The sequence below is a fragment of the Phyllobates terribilis genome, unplaced genomic scaffold, assembly GCF_046119375.1.
Source record: "Phyllobates terribilis strain yellow unplaced genomic scaffold, ASM4611937v1 Scaffold_4__5_contigs__length_816908805, whole genome shotgun sequence".
Classification (NCBI taxonomy): Eukaryota; Metazoa; Chordata; class Amphibia; order Anura; family Dendrobatidae; genus Phyllobates; species Phyllobates terribilis.
This window is the reverse complement of record NW_027362764.1, coordinates 503,707,034-503,722,548: the sequence shown is the minus strand read 5'-3', so window position 1 is coordinate 503,722,548 and position 15,515 is coordinate 503,707,034. Positions and strand designations below refer to the sequence as shown.

The window sequence follows — 15,515 nt, the reverse complement described above, 5'->3', positions numbered from 1 at the left end:
AACGAGTGGCCATCATTACTTTAAGAAATGAAGGTCAGTCAGTCCAAAAAATTGGGAAAACTTTGAAAGTATCCCCAAGTGCCGTTGCAAAAACCATCAAGCGCTACAAAGAAACTGGCTCACATGAGGACCGCCCCAGGAAAGGAAGACCAAGAGTCACCTCTGCTTCTGAGGATAAGTTTATCCGAGTCACCAGCCTCAGAAAGTGCAGGTTAACAGCAGCTCAGATTAGAGACCAGGTCAATGCCACACAGAGTTCTAGCAGCAGACACATCTCTACAACAACTGTTAAGAGGAGATTTTGTGCAGCAGGCCTTCATGGTAAAATAGCTGCTAGGAAACCACTGCTAAGGACAGGCACCAAGCAGAAGAGACTTGTTTGGGCTAAAGAACACAAGGAATGGACATTAGACCAGTGGAAATCTGTGGTTTGGTCTGATGAGTCCTAATTTGAGATCTTTGGTTCCAACCACCGTGTCTTTGTGTGACGCAGAAAAGGTGAACGGATGGACTCTACATGCCTGGTTCCCACCATGAAGCATGGAGGAGGAGGTGTGATGGTGTGGGGGTGCTTTGCTGGTGACACTGTTGGGGATTTATTCAAAATTGAAGGCATATTGAACCAGCATAGCTACCACAGCATCTTGCAGCGGCATGCTATTCCATCCGGTTTGCGTTTAGTTGGACCATCATTTATTTTTCAACAGGACAATGACCCCAAACACACCTCCAGACTGTGTAAGGGCTATTTGACCAAGAAGGAGAGTGATGGGGTGCTACGCCAGATGGCCTGGCCTCCACAGACACCAGACCTGAACCCAATCGAGATGGTTTGGGGTGAGCTGGACCGCAGAGTGAAGGCAAAAGGGCCAACAAGTGCTAAGCATCTCTGGGAACTCCTTCAAGATTGTTGGAAGACCATTTCCGGTGACTGCCTCTTGAAGCTCATCAAGAGAATGCCAAGAGTGTGCAAAGCAGTCATCAACGCAAAAGGTGGCTACTTTGAAGAACCTAGAATATAAGACATATTTTCCATTATTTCACACTTTTTTGTTAAGTATATAATTCCACATGTGTTAATTCATAGTTTTGATGCCTTCAGTGTGAATGTACAATTTTCAAAGTCATGAAAATACAGAAAAAGCTTTAAATGACTAGGTGTGTCTAAACTTTTGGTCTGTACGTGTGTGTGTGTATATGTATATATATGTATATATATATATATATATATATATATATATATATATATATATATATATATATATATATATATATATATATATATATATATATATATATATATATATATATATATATATATATATATATATATATATATATATATATATATCTCCTGCAGACCTCGGGTTGTCATGCCAATCCTTCGGCGACCCACAGTCATGTGACTCAGACGCAGATGGGCTTGACTTCTGACGTTCTTCCGCCGCTTCCATGTTAAATGCCAATGTCAGAGATTGACAGCGGCATTTATCATGTTAACAGCCTCTGGTGGATCGCAATTTCACCGCGGCTGTTGGATGTACATGACAGCTGATCAGATCAGCTGTCATATCCCCAGAAAGGTGCGGGCTCTGCCGAAGAGCCTGCACCAAAGGGAGAGGCCCGACATGTACGGCACATGTCGGAAAGGGTTTAAAGGGGTTGAACAGAAATATCCTGTGACAGGTTTAGGAATTGCAACCATCTTTCTGCCTTAAGTTTTGTCTTAAGCATGTGAAATGTATGCCCGATGGGGTTGCGTCATATCAATAAACACGCCATCACACTGCCTCCACCATGTTTTACAGAGGATGTGGTATATTTTGGTTCATGAGCTATTCTGAGCTTTCCCCATACTTCTTCCCATCATTTTGGTACAGGTTGATCTTGGTTTTATCTATTTAAAGATATTTAGATGTTTTTTGGTAAAGTCTAATTTGGCCTTTTTATTTTTAAGGCTTATTAATGGTTTCACCTTGTGGTGAACCCTCTGTATTTGCTCTCATGAAGTCTTCTCTTTATGGTGGACTTAGATACTGAAACACCTACTTCCTGAAGAGTGTTCTTCACTTGGGTGGATGTTGTGAAGGAGGTTTTTCTTTACCATGGAAAAGATTCTGCGATCATCGACCACTGTTGTCTGCCGTAGACGTCCAGGCCTTTTTGAGCTCCCAAGCTCATCAGGGCACTCCTTCTTCTTTTTTTTTTTCTTTTTTTTTTTTGGGAGAATGTAACCAAACATTTAGCCACTCCTAACATTTCTGCTATCTCTCTGATGTATTTCTTATTTTTTTCAGTCTAATGATGGTCTGTTTCTTTTCCATTGAAAGCTACTTTGACCGTATGTTATGGGTTCACAGCAACAGCTTTCAAATGCAAATGCCACACCTGGAATCAGCTCTATACATTTTAGCTGCTTAACTGCTGATTGATGTATGAGGGAATAGCCCATGCAGCCCACTAAAAAGCTTTTGAAATAATTGTCCAGTTACTTTTGGTCCCGTTTTAAAAAGAGGCTACATAATAGAGTTGTAATTCTTAAACCCTTACTCCAATTAGGATGTGAATACCCTCAAATTAAAGATTCTACACTTTAAGCCCATATTTATGATCTAACTGTTATCTTGAATATGTTACGGTAAACGACTAAAATGCCAAAATTTGTCAATGTCCAAATATTTCTGGACCGAACTGTTTAAAGCAAAAATAAGACTTTCCTATTAACGCCAGTTACAGGGTAAGGCTACATGCACACACCTTCAGTATTTGGTCAGTATTTTACATCAGTATTTGTAAGCCAAAATCAGGAATGGAACAATCAGAGGAAAAGTATAATAGAAACACGTCACCACTTCTGTATTTATCACCCACTCCTAATTTTGGCTTACACATACTGATGTAAAATACTGACCAAATACTGAATGTGGCCTAACTTTCACTGTAATGACAAATGACAGGCACAGAGGTTTTCAGCAGATAATTTAAATGTCAGTTTTTCATGTGTGCGTAGTCTCTTCTCTTTACGCTTTTTGCCGTTATGTTCACACACACTGTTTTTGCAGCATGTTTTACAGCACCAGCAAAAGCTGAGATTTCAGATGTCTCAGGCGCACACTTTTTTTTTTTTCGAACTGAATTTGATTGCTGTGTGTAAACATGGTCTAAAGTGAAGTCCGCACAAATTCAGGACAGTCCAGCTTCATCTGGGACAATTAGAAGGTATATTCACTCCTATGGCCAGCATCCTGGACTTCTCTAAAATTTATTAGGCCTTGCGCAACGTCGTCATGTGCGGCACATAGTGCTTTTGTGACGTCGCAAGTCCTTGTAAATACCGGAGACGTCCAGAATGCTGGACCTAGAATGCAAAAGTGAAGACTGGCTGGGTAGCTCGAATCTTTCATTTCAATTCCAAATAATAATGAAAGCTGCTGGTAATCCATGTCTAAACTCGCATGCAGATTTTACTGTAAATTTGCTTTGGAAAAATGTTCCATTAGTGGACCTACTGAAAGGAAAGGCTGGTAATTCCTATCAACTAATACTATACAATGCAAAATTACAATGTGATTACCAGATTCTTATCTTAAATTGAAGATTGCGTGGGCTACTTCTTTTGTTTGGGGTTTTTGCTGCTGCATTGTATCTGTATTTTTTTTTTTTTTTTTTTTTTTTTTTGTGAGTTACAAATTACATTGAAACTGCATTGTAGCCAGCAGAAGCCCTTCAGCGATCTACAGAACTGTTTTTAGGTTCTGTTGCCATTTGTACTTTGTGTTGTGAATCTCATGACAGGCAATATCTTGTGATCAATCATTTTTACAAAGTAAATCTGCTAAACTGTGCGTCTCCTTGAAACTGTTGACACTTCTGTTTTTATTAGACAAATACTGGATTTTTTTTTTTTTTTGCTTTCATTCCTAGATTGCTTGCTTGGTATCCAGTGAGCAGCTACATTTCTATCAGCGGTTAAAACTTGAACGAGGTATGTCCTTCTCATTGTCTTAAGAGCTTTCTACTGCTGGACAACATTTTCTTTAATCACTTCAATGGTACATATGGTATAAAAACAATCAATACTTCCCACCTGTAGCGGCACCATTCTTGCGATGTTAATGCTGCTATTGTTGGCGGTTCACGTGACCGTTCAGCCAATCGTTGGCTGCTGATTGGCTGTAGGCCTTCAGTATTCCATCAGAGCGGATGTCATAGTAGCTATGTTTAAATGAGAATCTGTCCGTAAGATCAATCCCTCCTAAACTGCATATATGGAATGCAGAGCTTTGAAATATAATTCAAACACACTTTTATATCTTCTATTTCTTGCTGCCTTCCCTAGAAATCAGCGTTTTAATTCATATGAAAATGAGGCATGAAATGATCTGGGAGTGATAGAGCATTTCCCGACTGTCTGCCTCGCCAAGGTTGCATCTCTGCCCACCACCAACTTCTTTAACCTCATTAATGGCTCACTGTCTGATTCCTTTGCTGGAGCCTAAAATCACAGAGAGAGCGAGCCATCAATCAAGGTAAAGATGCTGGTGTGGGTGGGGAAACGAGCTCTGGAGGCTGAGGCTCAAAGTGCTCTGGAAGTTAGTTTATTAGCATATTAATGAAATTCTAATTTCTTCGAAATGCAGCAACCGATAGAGGATATAAAGGTGTCATTTGGATTTAGATTTCAAAGGTGCATGTCCATGTATGTGGTTTGGGAGGGTTGATCTTACTTATAGATTTCCTTCAACTCTATACTGCATTCTACTGTGTGTTACACAAGACGAGGCATGTATGCAATGAGGGGTAAGCACGGTCACTGTACCATTTACCTGTTGTGTAGGTAAAGCAAGACCATGTCCAGACATAATTTTAAAGATTAAAAATAATCTCTCCTTTGTTCTCCTAGCCATTCTATGCTTAGTCTTAGTGATCGCTGTAAAAGGCAGTCCTAGAACACAGAATTTGATGGCAACATTATCCTATGTGGTTCTTGTGTCACTCATTTCCCTAGACAACAGGTCAATTTTATACACAGTGAAAAATGACAAAATTGTTTTTCTTTTTTACACCAAGAATAAAACATGCAATCATTTAGGGGGATGTATGTGGTCAGGTGACTGAACTGGTATGTCAATGGATGTGTTACTGGTGACGACCCATTGCAATCACCTAACCACTACAGCCAAATACAGGCCATCATCACCGCATGACCCAGTGGAGAGACCCCGGAGTGGCCTGCGATGGAGACACACGGCTAACGGCTCCTGGGAGGAATATAGTTCATTTTCTCCCAGGAGACACACTTTCAGTACAGTGGCTGGGCACCTTTCTAACACTATTTGCCAGCAGTTTAACCCTATATCTGCATTATAGGTTCTCTTTGAGTGGAGTTTTTTTGTATGTTTGAATACTGAACTGAAGTATGAATACCGGTCAGTGGTCATGACACCTGCTGGGTGTTCTATTCTTTCTAGTATAAGGTGATTTTCCTATGCATTATGGCACAGCTAGAGGAGTAAGCTGCTAGCTATTCTTGTCGGTCTTTCACTAGAATCACCAGAGCAAAGAGTTACAAGGGAGGTAAATTATGTAGCTCAAAAGTTATTTTACGCTTTCTGTTTTCCCGCTGTATGGCTGCTGTTTTCTCTGTGTATATGTACTCAATTTACAAGAAGCGGTATCCCTCTTCTGTGCTGAATAATGCACTGGAAAAGCTTAGTACATGACTGATAAAATGACAATATTCTGTAGAAAGTAGACTTCAAACCTCATATTTCTAATCTACTAATTGTAAAAATGCACTGACCTGTTAATTTCTATTACATGCGATTCTTGTTTGGGCAAATTTTACAATAAATATAGGCAAATTGATTCTACCAGGAGGGAACATATCATTGGTGCAACTGCACAAGGGACTAAGAGTTAAAGGAGCCCATTTCTACCTCCAAAGCAGATGGAATTCTGCATTATGATGAGCTATTTGAGACTGCAAAGGGCCCATATATTGCTCTTGCCTCTTCTGTCTGTGTCAGCTAGTGGATTCTCCCATCTCCTTTTTTTTGGAGTAGCCCTACTTGCCAACAATCCCAATTTTGACAGGACAATCCTATGAGCCAAATTATAAAATTGGTGGAGTTTATACAAACGTCATCAAACGAGGGACTTCCTGACTGTTTGAGGTTTTTCCCTCGGCTAATACCACTGCTTTAATAGGTTAAATTCAGTCACCTCCTATTATTCAAGGGAATGTATCTTCATCAGAAAATTACCTATTGTTTAACCTCTTCCTGACATGTGATGTGCAGGTGTGTAGAGTGATGATATCAGGAGATGAGCCCAGATCATACCCTGCAGATGCTGGCTGTACTACACAGCCAGCATATGCATGTAATGGTGTTCAGAGCAGAGCTGCAATCGCTACTGTCAACCCCTTAAATGCCGTTGTCAATCTCTGACAGAATAGGTGAAAAATATATTTACATGGTATATGCTAAAAGCTTCTTTTCTGGGTATTGTTATTTTAGAAGTTCACCTTGACCCTTGCCGAACATGGTGCCCTACTGCAGACTGCCAAACAGTGTGCCAAGTTGAGCTGGGTGACTCTGGTATGCCTATGTCAGTGGACTGTCATGTTTGCTATGTGAAATTTTGCTCTGCATGCAAAAGGACCTGGCACCCTGAACACGTCTGTCAAGAAAAGGAGCCAGTTGCTGAACAGCCTGAAAAAGGGTAACTTGATTTTACTTGGAATTATTGTAAAAGTCACTGAAAATGATTGTTCTCTGCCATTTATATTGCTTGCCTTTTTTGGCTTACATTGATGTGAAAAAGTGTTTGCCGCCTTCCTGATTTTTTATTCTTTTGCATGCTTGTCACACTTAAATGTTTTTAGATCACAGAACAAATTTAAATATTAGACACAGATAACGCAAGTAAACACAAAACACAGTTTTTAAATGAAGTTCTTTATTAAGGGAAAAGAAATCCAAACCTACAGGGTCCTGTGTGAAAAAGTGATTGTTCCCCCCCCTTAAAACAGAAATTAACTGTTTATCACATCTTTGGGAAGCGGAGTTAAATTTCCTTAGCCACACACAGGCCTGATTACTGCCACACCCGTCAAGAAATCGCTTAAATAGGACCTGCATAACAAAGTGAAGTAGGCCAAAAGATCCCCAAAATCTAGAAATCATGCTGCAATGCAAAGAAATTCAGAAACAAATGAAAAACAAAGTAATCAAGATCTATCAGTCTAGAAAAGGTTATAAAGCCACTTCAAAATCTTTGGGACTCCAGCAAACCACAGTGAGGCATTATCCACAAATGGCAAAAACATGGAACAGTGGTGAACCTTCCCAGGAGTGGCTAGTTGACCAAAATTACCCCAATAGTGCAGCGACTACTTATTCAAGAGGGCACAAAATACACCACAACAACCTCAAAGAACTGCAGGCCTCACTTGCCTCAGTTAAAGTCAGTGTTCATGACTCCACTATAAGAATGAGACTGGGCAAAAATGGCATGCATGGAAGAATTCTGAGGCAAAAACCACTGTTGAGCAAAAAAGAACATAAAGGCTCATCAGTTTTGCCAGAAAACATCTTGATGATTGGTAAGACTTTTGGAAGAATACTCTGTGGACTGACAAGACAAAAGTTGAACTTTTTGAAAAGTCTATGTCCCATTACATCTGGCGTAGAAGTAATGCAGCATTTCAGAAAAGGAACATCATACCAACCGTAAAAAATGGTGGTGGTAGTATGATTAGTCTGGGGCTTTTTTGCTGCTTCACGACCTGGAAAATTTGCTGTGGTAAATGAAACCATAAATTCTGCTGTCTACCAAAAAATCCTGAAGAGAATGTCCGGCCATCTGTTCGTGACCTCAAGCTGAAGCTCACTTGCGTAATGCTGGTGTGTTTTCGATCAATGTCCTGCTGCAAGTCCACCTCTAAATGGCTTTAGAAAAACAACATTAAGACTTTGGAGTGGCCTAGTCAAAATCCTGACCTTAATCAATTGAGATGCTGTGGCATGACCTTAAAAAGACGGTTCATGCTCAAAAATCCTCCAATGTGGCTGAATTACAACAATTGAGCAAAGATGAATGGGCCAAAATTCCTCCAGAGTGTTGTAAAAGACTCTTTGCCAGTTATCTCAAACGCTTGATTGCAGTTGTTGCTGCTAAGGGTGGCCCAACCAGTTATTAGGTTTAGGGGCCAATCACTTTTTCACACAGGGCCCTGTAGGTTTGGATTTCTTTTCCCCTTAATAATAAAGACCTGCATTTTGTGTTTACTTGTGTTATCTTTGTCTAATGTTTAAATTTGTTTTGTGATCTGAAACATTTAAGTGTGACAAACGTGCAAAAGAATAAGAAATCAGGAAGGGGGCAAACACTTTTTCACACCACTGTATTTATCCTCTGTGTAATTCTTGTGTTGTAGGGTTTATCTTCTAAACAAACTAATAATAATTTTCTTATTTTTTTTTAACAAACTACTCAGTCTGAATCATAACCTACTAGATTATTAAGACATAACAGAAGCATTACATGATTTATTTAAGATCTCCACTGTTCAGAAAAATGGGGTAATATGAGCTGATGTACTGTTTTGTTCTTTAGTGTGTACAAAGCTGGGGAATATGGAAAAATGTTCCCCAAATTGAGCAGTTTGGTAGTAGTATATAAAGGCTATTATACTTAAAAATTCTAAATTTAAATTGTATTAATGTCCAGACCACCACCAATTCCTAGACCAAAGGGCCTGCAGACTTTTTAGCACCCATCATCCTCTCTCCCTGTTTAATTCTGGAGATATGCTTTTGTGCCATAGCTCTAATTTTTTTAGGGATTGATGTTTCTGCTTCAGGACCCTCCATAAATGCGCTTTTGCTATGTCTATATATCATGTCAAAAGTTACCGTATATACTCTAGTATAAGCACACCCGAGCGAAGGCACCTAATTTTACCACAAAAAATTGGGAAAACTTATTGACTTGAGTATAAGCCGAGCAGCAGCTACTGGTAAATTATCCCATCCTGATATGCATGGCACCCCTCGACCCCAGTCCTGGTATGCATGGCACCCCTCACAGAAAAGAGTACATTTACTTTAAGCTATACATATCCTAGAACATCGTCACTGCCTTGTTATATTAGGAATGGGCCTGCAGCATTTCTGCATATACATACCTGACAGTCCAGTGCTTGCCTTCATGACTCTTTTATAATCATATGCTGTGAGTTATTTAGGTGACATCAATTAAATAATTTAGACTCATTGCAGCTTATTTAAATTAATATTTGCTTACATTAATATACTTGCTTTTATTCCTATACATTAAAAACTGGTTATGCCACTTGTTTTTCAGTGTGGGTCAGAGATCATTGCCATTTTTTTTTCTCCCTATCTACTCAGTGATGTTAGATTTGGCGTTGAAATAATAAGTTAAAGGGAACCTTTCATGGCAATTTGAAACGCTGCAGAGTTTCAGAGAAACATACTTTGAAATGCTGCCTCTGGTCTCAGGTAACTAGTCCGATGCAGATCCCCGGCGGCTTCTCTTGACTACAATCCCCTTGACTGACCGTTTTCTCACTATACACACACCCAGGAAGAGACTTGTGGCTGGAAGAAGTTACTGGGATCTTGCTTCAAAACAAGTCATCTGAGATGCACAGTCCCTGGCCAGCTTTTCACAGCATGTTTTCTCTAAAACACAGCAGAATTTCAGAGTAAAACATACATTGCTGCAATAATGCAGCTGGTGTATAATGTACAGTGGGGGAAAAAAGTATTTAGTCAGCCACCAATTGTGCAAGTTCTCCCACTTAAAAAGATGAGAGAGGCCTGTAATTGACATCATAGGTAGACCTCAACTATGAGAGACAAAATGAGAAAACAAATCCTGAAAATCACATTGTCTGATTTGGAAAGACATTTTTTTCAAATTTTGGTGGAAAATAAGTATTTGGTCACCTACAAAAAAAACAAGATTTCTGGCTCTCACAGACCTGTAACTTCTTCTTTAAGAGGCTCCTCTGTCCTCCACTCATTACCTGTAGTACTGGCACCTGTTTGAACTTGTTATCAGTAAAAAAGACACCTGTCCGCAACCTCAAACAGTCACACTCCAAACTCCACTATGGTGAAGACCAAAGAGCTCTCGAAGGACACCAGAAACAAAATTTTAGCCCTGCACCAGGCTGGGAAGACTGAATCTGCAATAGGCAAGCAGCTTGGTGTGAAGAAATCATCTGTGGGAGCAATAATTAGAAAATGGAAGACATACAAGACCACTGATAATCTCCCTCGATCTGGGGCTCCACACAAGATCTCACTCCGTGGGGTCAAAATGATCTCAAGAACGGTGAGCAAAAATCCCAGAACCACACGGGGGGACTTAGTGAATGACCTGCAGAGAGCTGGGACCAACATTATACAGGCTACCATCAGTAACACACTACGCCGCCAGGGACTCAGATGCTGCAGTGCCAGACGTGTCCCCCTGTTTAACCATTACATGCCCGGGCCCATCTGAAGTTTGCTAGAGAGCATTTGGATGATCCAGAAGAGTATTTGGAGAATGTCATATGGTCAGATGAAACCAAAGTAGAGCTGTTTGGTAGAAACACAACTCGTCGTGTTTGGAGGAGAAAGAATGCTGAGTTGCATCCAAAGAACACCATACCTACTGTGAAGCATGGGGGTGGCAACATCATGCTTTTGGGGCTGTTTCTCTGCCAAGGGACCAGGACGACTGATCCGTGTACACGAAAGAATGAATGGGGCCATGTATCGTGAGATTTTGAATGCAAACCTCCTTCCATCAGCAAGGGCATTGAAGATGAAACGTGGCTGGGTCTTTCATCATGACAATGATCCCAAGCACACCACCAGGGCAACGAAGGAGTGGCTTCGTAAGAAGCATTTCAAGGTCCTGGAGTGGCTTAGCCAGTCTCCAGATCTAAACCCTATAGAAAACCTTTGGAGGGAGTTGAAAGGCCGTGTTGCCCAGTGACAGCCCCAAAACATCACTGCTCTAGAGGAGATCTGCATGGAGGAATGGGCCAACATACCAGCAACAGTCTGTGCCAACCTTGTGAAGACTTACAGATAACGTTTGACCTCTGTCATTGCGAACAAAGGATATATAACAAAGTATTGAGATGAACTTTCGTAATTGACCAAATAATTATTTTCCACCAGAATTGAAAAAAAAATATTTCCAAATCAGACAATTTGATTTTCAGGATTTGTTTTCTCATTTTGTCTCTCATAGTTGAGGTCTACCGATGATGTCAATTACAGGCCTCTCTCATCTTTTTAAGTGGGAGAACTTGCACAATTGGTGGCTGACTAAATACTTTTTTTCCCCACTGAATTCGATTCCCTTTAATGAACCTTGACAGCACTGTGTTGCATCTTTCCTCAGAAAACATTACTTCTTACATGTTTATCCAACCAGTTTCCTCTATAGACCGGTCTGGCCAGACATAGTCCCGCCTAAATGACTAATCCATCTAGCCAAATTTTTTCCTATATAGAGATGCAGCCAGCCAGAGTTACCTTGAAAATAGCCAAGCATGACACCAGCATATATATGTACAGTACAGACCAAAAGTTTGGACACACCTTCTCATTTAAAGATTTTTCTGTATTTTCATGACTATGAAAATTGTACATTCACACTGAAGGCATCAAAACTATGCATTAACACATGTGGAATTATATACTTAACAAAAAAGTGTGAAACAACTGAAAATATGTCTTATATTCTAGGTTCTTCAAAGTAGCCACCTTTTTGCTTTGATGACTGCTTTGCACACTCTTGGCATTCTCTTGATGAGCTTCACGAGGTAGTCACCAGAAATGGTCTTCCAACAATCTTGAAGGAGTTCCCAGAGATGCTTAGCACTTGTTGGCCCTTTTGCCTTCACTCTGCGGTCCAGCTCACCCCAAACCATCTCGATTGGGTTCAGGTCTGGTGACTGTGGAGGCCAGGTCATCTGGCGTAGCACCCCATCACTCTGCTTCTTGGTCAAATAGCCCTTACACAGCCTGGAGGTGTGTTTGGGGTCATTGTCCTGTTGAAAAATAAATGATGCTCCAACTAAACGCAAACCGGATGGAATAGCATGCCGCTGCAAGATGCTGTGGTAGCTGTGCTGGTTCAGTATGCCTTCAATTTTGAATAAATCCCCAACAGTGTCACCAGCAAAGCACCCCCACACAATCACACCTCCTCCTCCATGCTTCACGGTGGGAACCAGGCATGTAGAGTCCATCCGTTCACCTTTTCTGCATCGCACAAAGACACGGTGGTTGGAACCAAAGATCTCAAATTTGGACTCATCAGACCAAAAGCACAGATTACCACTGGTCTAATGTCCATTCCTTGTGTTCTTTAGCCCAAACAAGTCTCTTCTGTTTGTTGCCTGTCCTTAACAGTGGTTTCCTAGCAGCTATTTTACCATAAAGGCCTGCTGCACAAAGTCTCCTCTTAACAGTTGTTGTAGAGAGGTGTCTGCTGCTAGAACTCTGTGTGGCATTGACCTGGTCTCTAATCTGAGCTGCTGTTAACCTGCGATTTCTGAGGCTGGTGACTCGGATAAACTTATCCTCAGAAGCAGAGGTGACTCTTGGTCTTCCAATTTTTCGGATGACTGACCGACCTTCATTTCTTAAAGTAATGATGGCCACTCGTTTTTCTTTACTTAGCTGCTTTTTTCTTGCCATAATACAAATTCTAAAAGTCTATTCAGTAGGACTATCAGCTGTGTATCCACCAGACTTCTGCACAATACAACTGATGGTCCCAACCCCATTTATAAGGCAAGAAATCCCACTTATTAAACCTGACAGGGCACACCTGTGAAGTGAAAACCATTTCCGGTGACTACCTCTTGAAGCTCATCAAGAGAATGCCAAGAGTGTGCAAAGCAGTCATCAAACCAAAAGGTGGCTACTTTGAAGGACCTAGAATATAAGACATATTTTCAGTTGTTTCAGACTTTTTTGTTAAGTACATAATTCCACATGTGTTAATTCATAGTTTTGATGCCTTCAGTGTGAATGTACAATTCTCATAGTCATGAAAATACAGAAAAATCTTTAAATGAGAAGGTGTGTGCAAACTTTTGGTCTGTACTGTATATATTTGTAGTTGGAGATTATATATGTATATATGTGTGTGTGATCGATCCAACTTTGATCCAGGCTGATCCAACTTTGATGTAATGTCCTTAAAACAAGTCAAAATGAGGCTCAGTATTGTGTGTGGCCTCCACGTGCCTGTATGACCTCCCTACAATGCCTGCACATGCTCCTGATGAGGTTGCGAATGGCCTCCTGCGGGATCTCCTCCCAGACCTGGACTAAAGCATCCGCCAACTCCTGGACAGTCTGTGGTGCAACGTGACGTTGGTGGATGGAGCGAGACATGATGTCCCAGATGTGCTCAATCGGATTCAGGTCTGGGGAACGGTCGGGCCAGTCCATAGCTTTAATGCCTTCATCTTGCTGGAACTGCTGACACACTCCAGCCACATGAGGTCTGACATTGTCCTGCATTAGGAGGAACCCAGGGCCAACCGCGCCAGCATATGGTCTCACAAGGGGTCTGAGGATCTCCTCTAGGTACCTAATGGCAGTCAGGCTACCTCCGGCGAGCACATGGAGGGCTGTGCGGCCCTCCAAAGAAATGCCACCCCACACCATTACTGACCCACTGCCAAACCGGTCATGCTGAAGGATGTTGCAGGCAGCAGATCGCTCTCCACGGCGTCTCCAGACTCTGTCCCGTCTGTCACATGTGCTCAGTGTGAACCTGCTTTCATCTGTGAAGAGCACAGGGTGCCAGTGTCGATTTTGCCAATCCTGGTGTTCTGTGGCAAATGCCAAGTGTCCTGCACGGTGTTGGGCTGTGAGCACAACCCCCATCTGTGGACTTCAGGCCCTCGTTCCACCCTCATGGAGTCAGTTTCTAACCGTTTGTGCAGACACATGCACATTTGTGGCCTGCTGGAGGTCATTTTGCTGGGCTCTGGCTGCGCTCCTCCTGTTCCTCCTTGCACAAAGACGGAGGTAGCGGTTCTGCTGTTGGGTTGTTGCCCTCCTACGGCCACCTCCACGTCTCCTGGGGTACTGGCCTGTCTCCTGGTAGCGCCTCCAGCCTCTGGACACTACGCTGACAGACACAGCAAACCTTCTTGCCACAGCTCTCATTGATGTGCCATCCTGGATGAGCTGCACTACCTGAGCAACTTCTGTGGGTTGTAGAGTCCGTCTCATGCTACCATGAGTGTGAAAGCACAACCAACATTCAAAAGTGACCAAAACATCAGCCAGAAAGCATTGGTACTGAGATGTGGTCTGTGGTCCCCACCTGCAGAACCACTCCTTTATTGAGTAGGTCTTGATAATTGCCAATAATTTCTATCTATTGACTATTCCATTAGCACAACAGCATGTGAAATTGATTGTCAATCAGTGTTGCTTCCTAAGTGGACAGTTTGATTTCACAGAAGTTTGATCCACTTGGGAGTTATATTCTGTTTAAGTGTTCCCTTTATTTTTTTGAGCAGTGTATATTATTGAGAGAATACACAGGCAGATATACCTATTAAGACAAGTCTTTTCAACTACTAAATGCAATATCGCTACTTATGACTGAATGACAATCTGTTTAAAGTGAGGATGACTCCAGTCCTACAAAGCGGCTTTTCTTTTGGTTTATGGGAGTGGGGAGAGGGTAACTGAAGGACCCTTGATACCATAATGTTCCTATGCCTAAAAGCACATAAAGGTCAACCAATGAATATCTCTCCAAACTGCAAGCTGTAGTCAGACAGGTATATAAAATTTATAGGCTGCCATAAAATACTAACCGAAGTATGGTCACAAGCGCACTTACGGAAATTCGGTCACTGCTGCAGAGACCAAATTTCCACTGAAGGTGTTTTTCTTCCATGCTGCTTTTGTGGCAGTAATGAAAATGTATGTTTTGCTGCTAACATTAGCCAGATAGTAAACGGAAAATTTTTTGAACATTCCAGAACATTATTATTTTTTCTAGTACAAAGTGTTTTGTATAACAAAGCAGTAATTAACAGGCACACAACCAGTCTTTCTGGTTTAGGAGAATGGAAGCATATTCGTCTAGGGAAAGCCATTCTTGTGTAGTATTGTGCTCTCGATGCAGCGAGACGTGTTGGGCTATGTGTGCACGTTCAGGATTTGAATGCAGAAAATTCCTTAAAGAAGTTGTTCACCCCCCCCCCCCCCAAATGTATCCCCCCGGGGCCCCTAAGACTTATTGTAAATACCTTCTGTTGCTGATAATGCCTGTGAGCAGTTCTATCGGTGGCCCCTCACAGGCATCACGTGACCCCGCGCTGAGATCACAACAAGTGAGGCGTGACTCAGCGCTTGGGTCCCCGCAGTGGCTGCTGGGTTGTGGGCGTGGATTATTCCCCGCGTCACACCCAGCATCCACAGCGCGCTCTCCCAACG

The 15,515-nt window shown here is 41.7% G+C and overlaps 1 protein-coding gene across 1 annotated transcript in view; it reads left to right on the top strand.

Annotated features, from left to right (window-relative positions):
- The window catches only part of RNF144B (ring finger protein 144B), a 100,573-nt gene that overhangs the window by 62,503 nt on the left and 22,555 nt on the right, over positions 1–15,515 (top strand). Inside the window, exons 4-5 of the mRNA XM_073678838.1 lie at positions 3,925–3,985; positions 6,522–6,726. Coding sequence (XP_073534939.1) covers positions 3,925–3,985; positions 6,522–6,726 — 266 coding nt within the window. The remainder of the gene's footprint in view (positions 1–3,924; positions 3,986–6,521; positions 6,727–15,515) is intronic.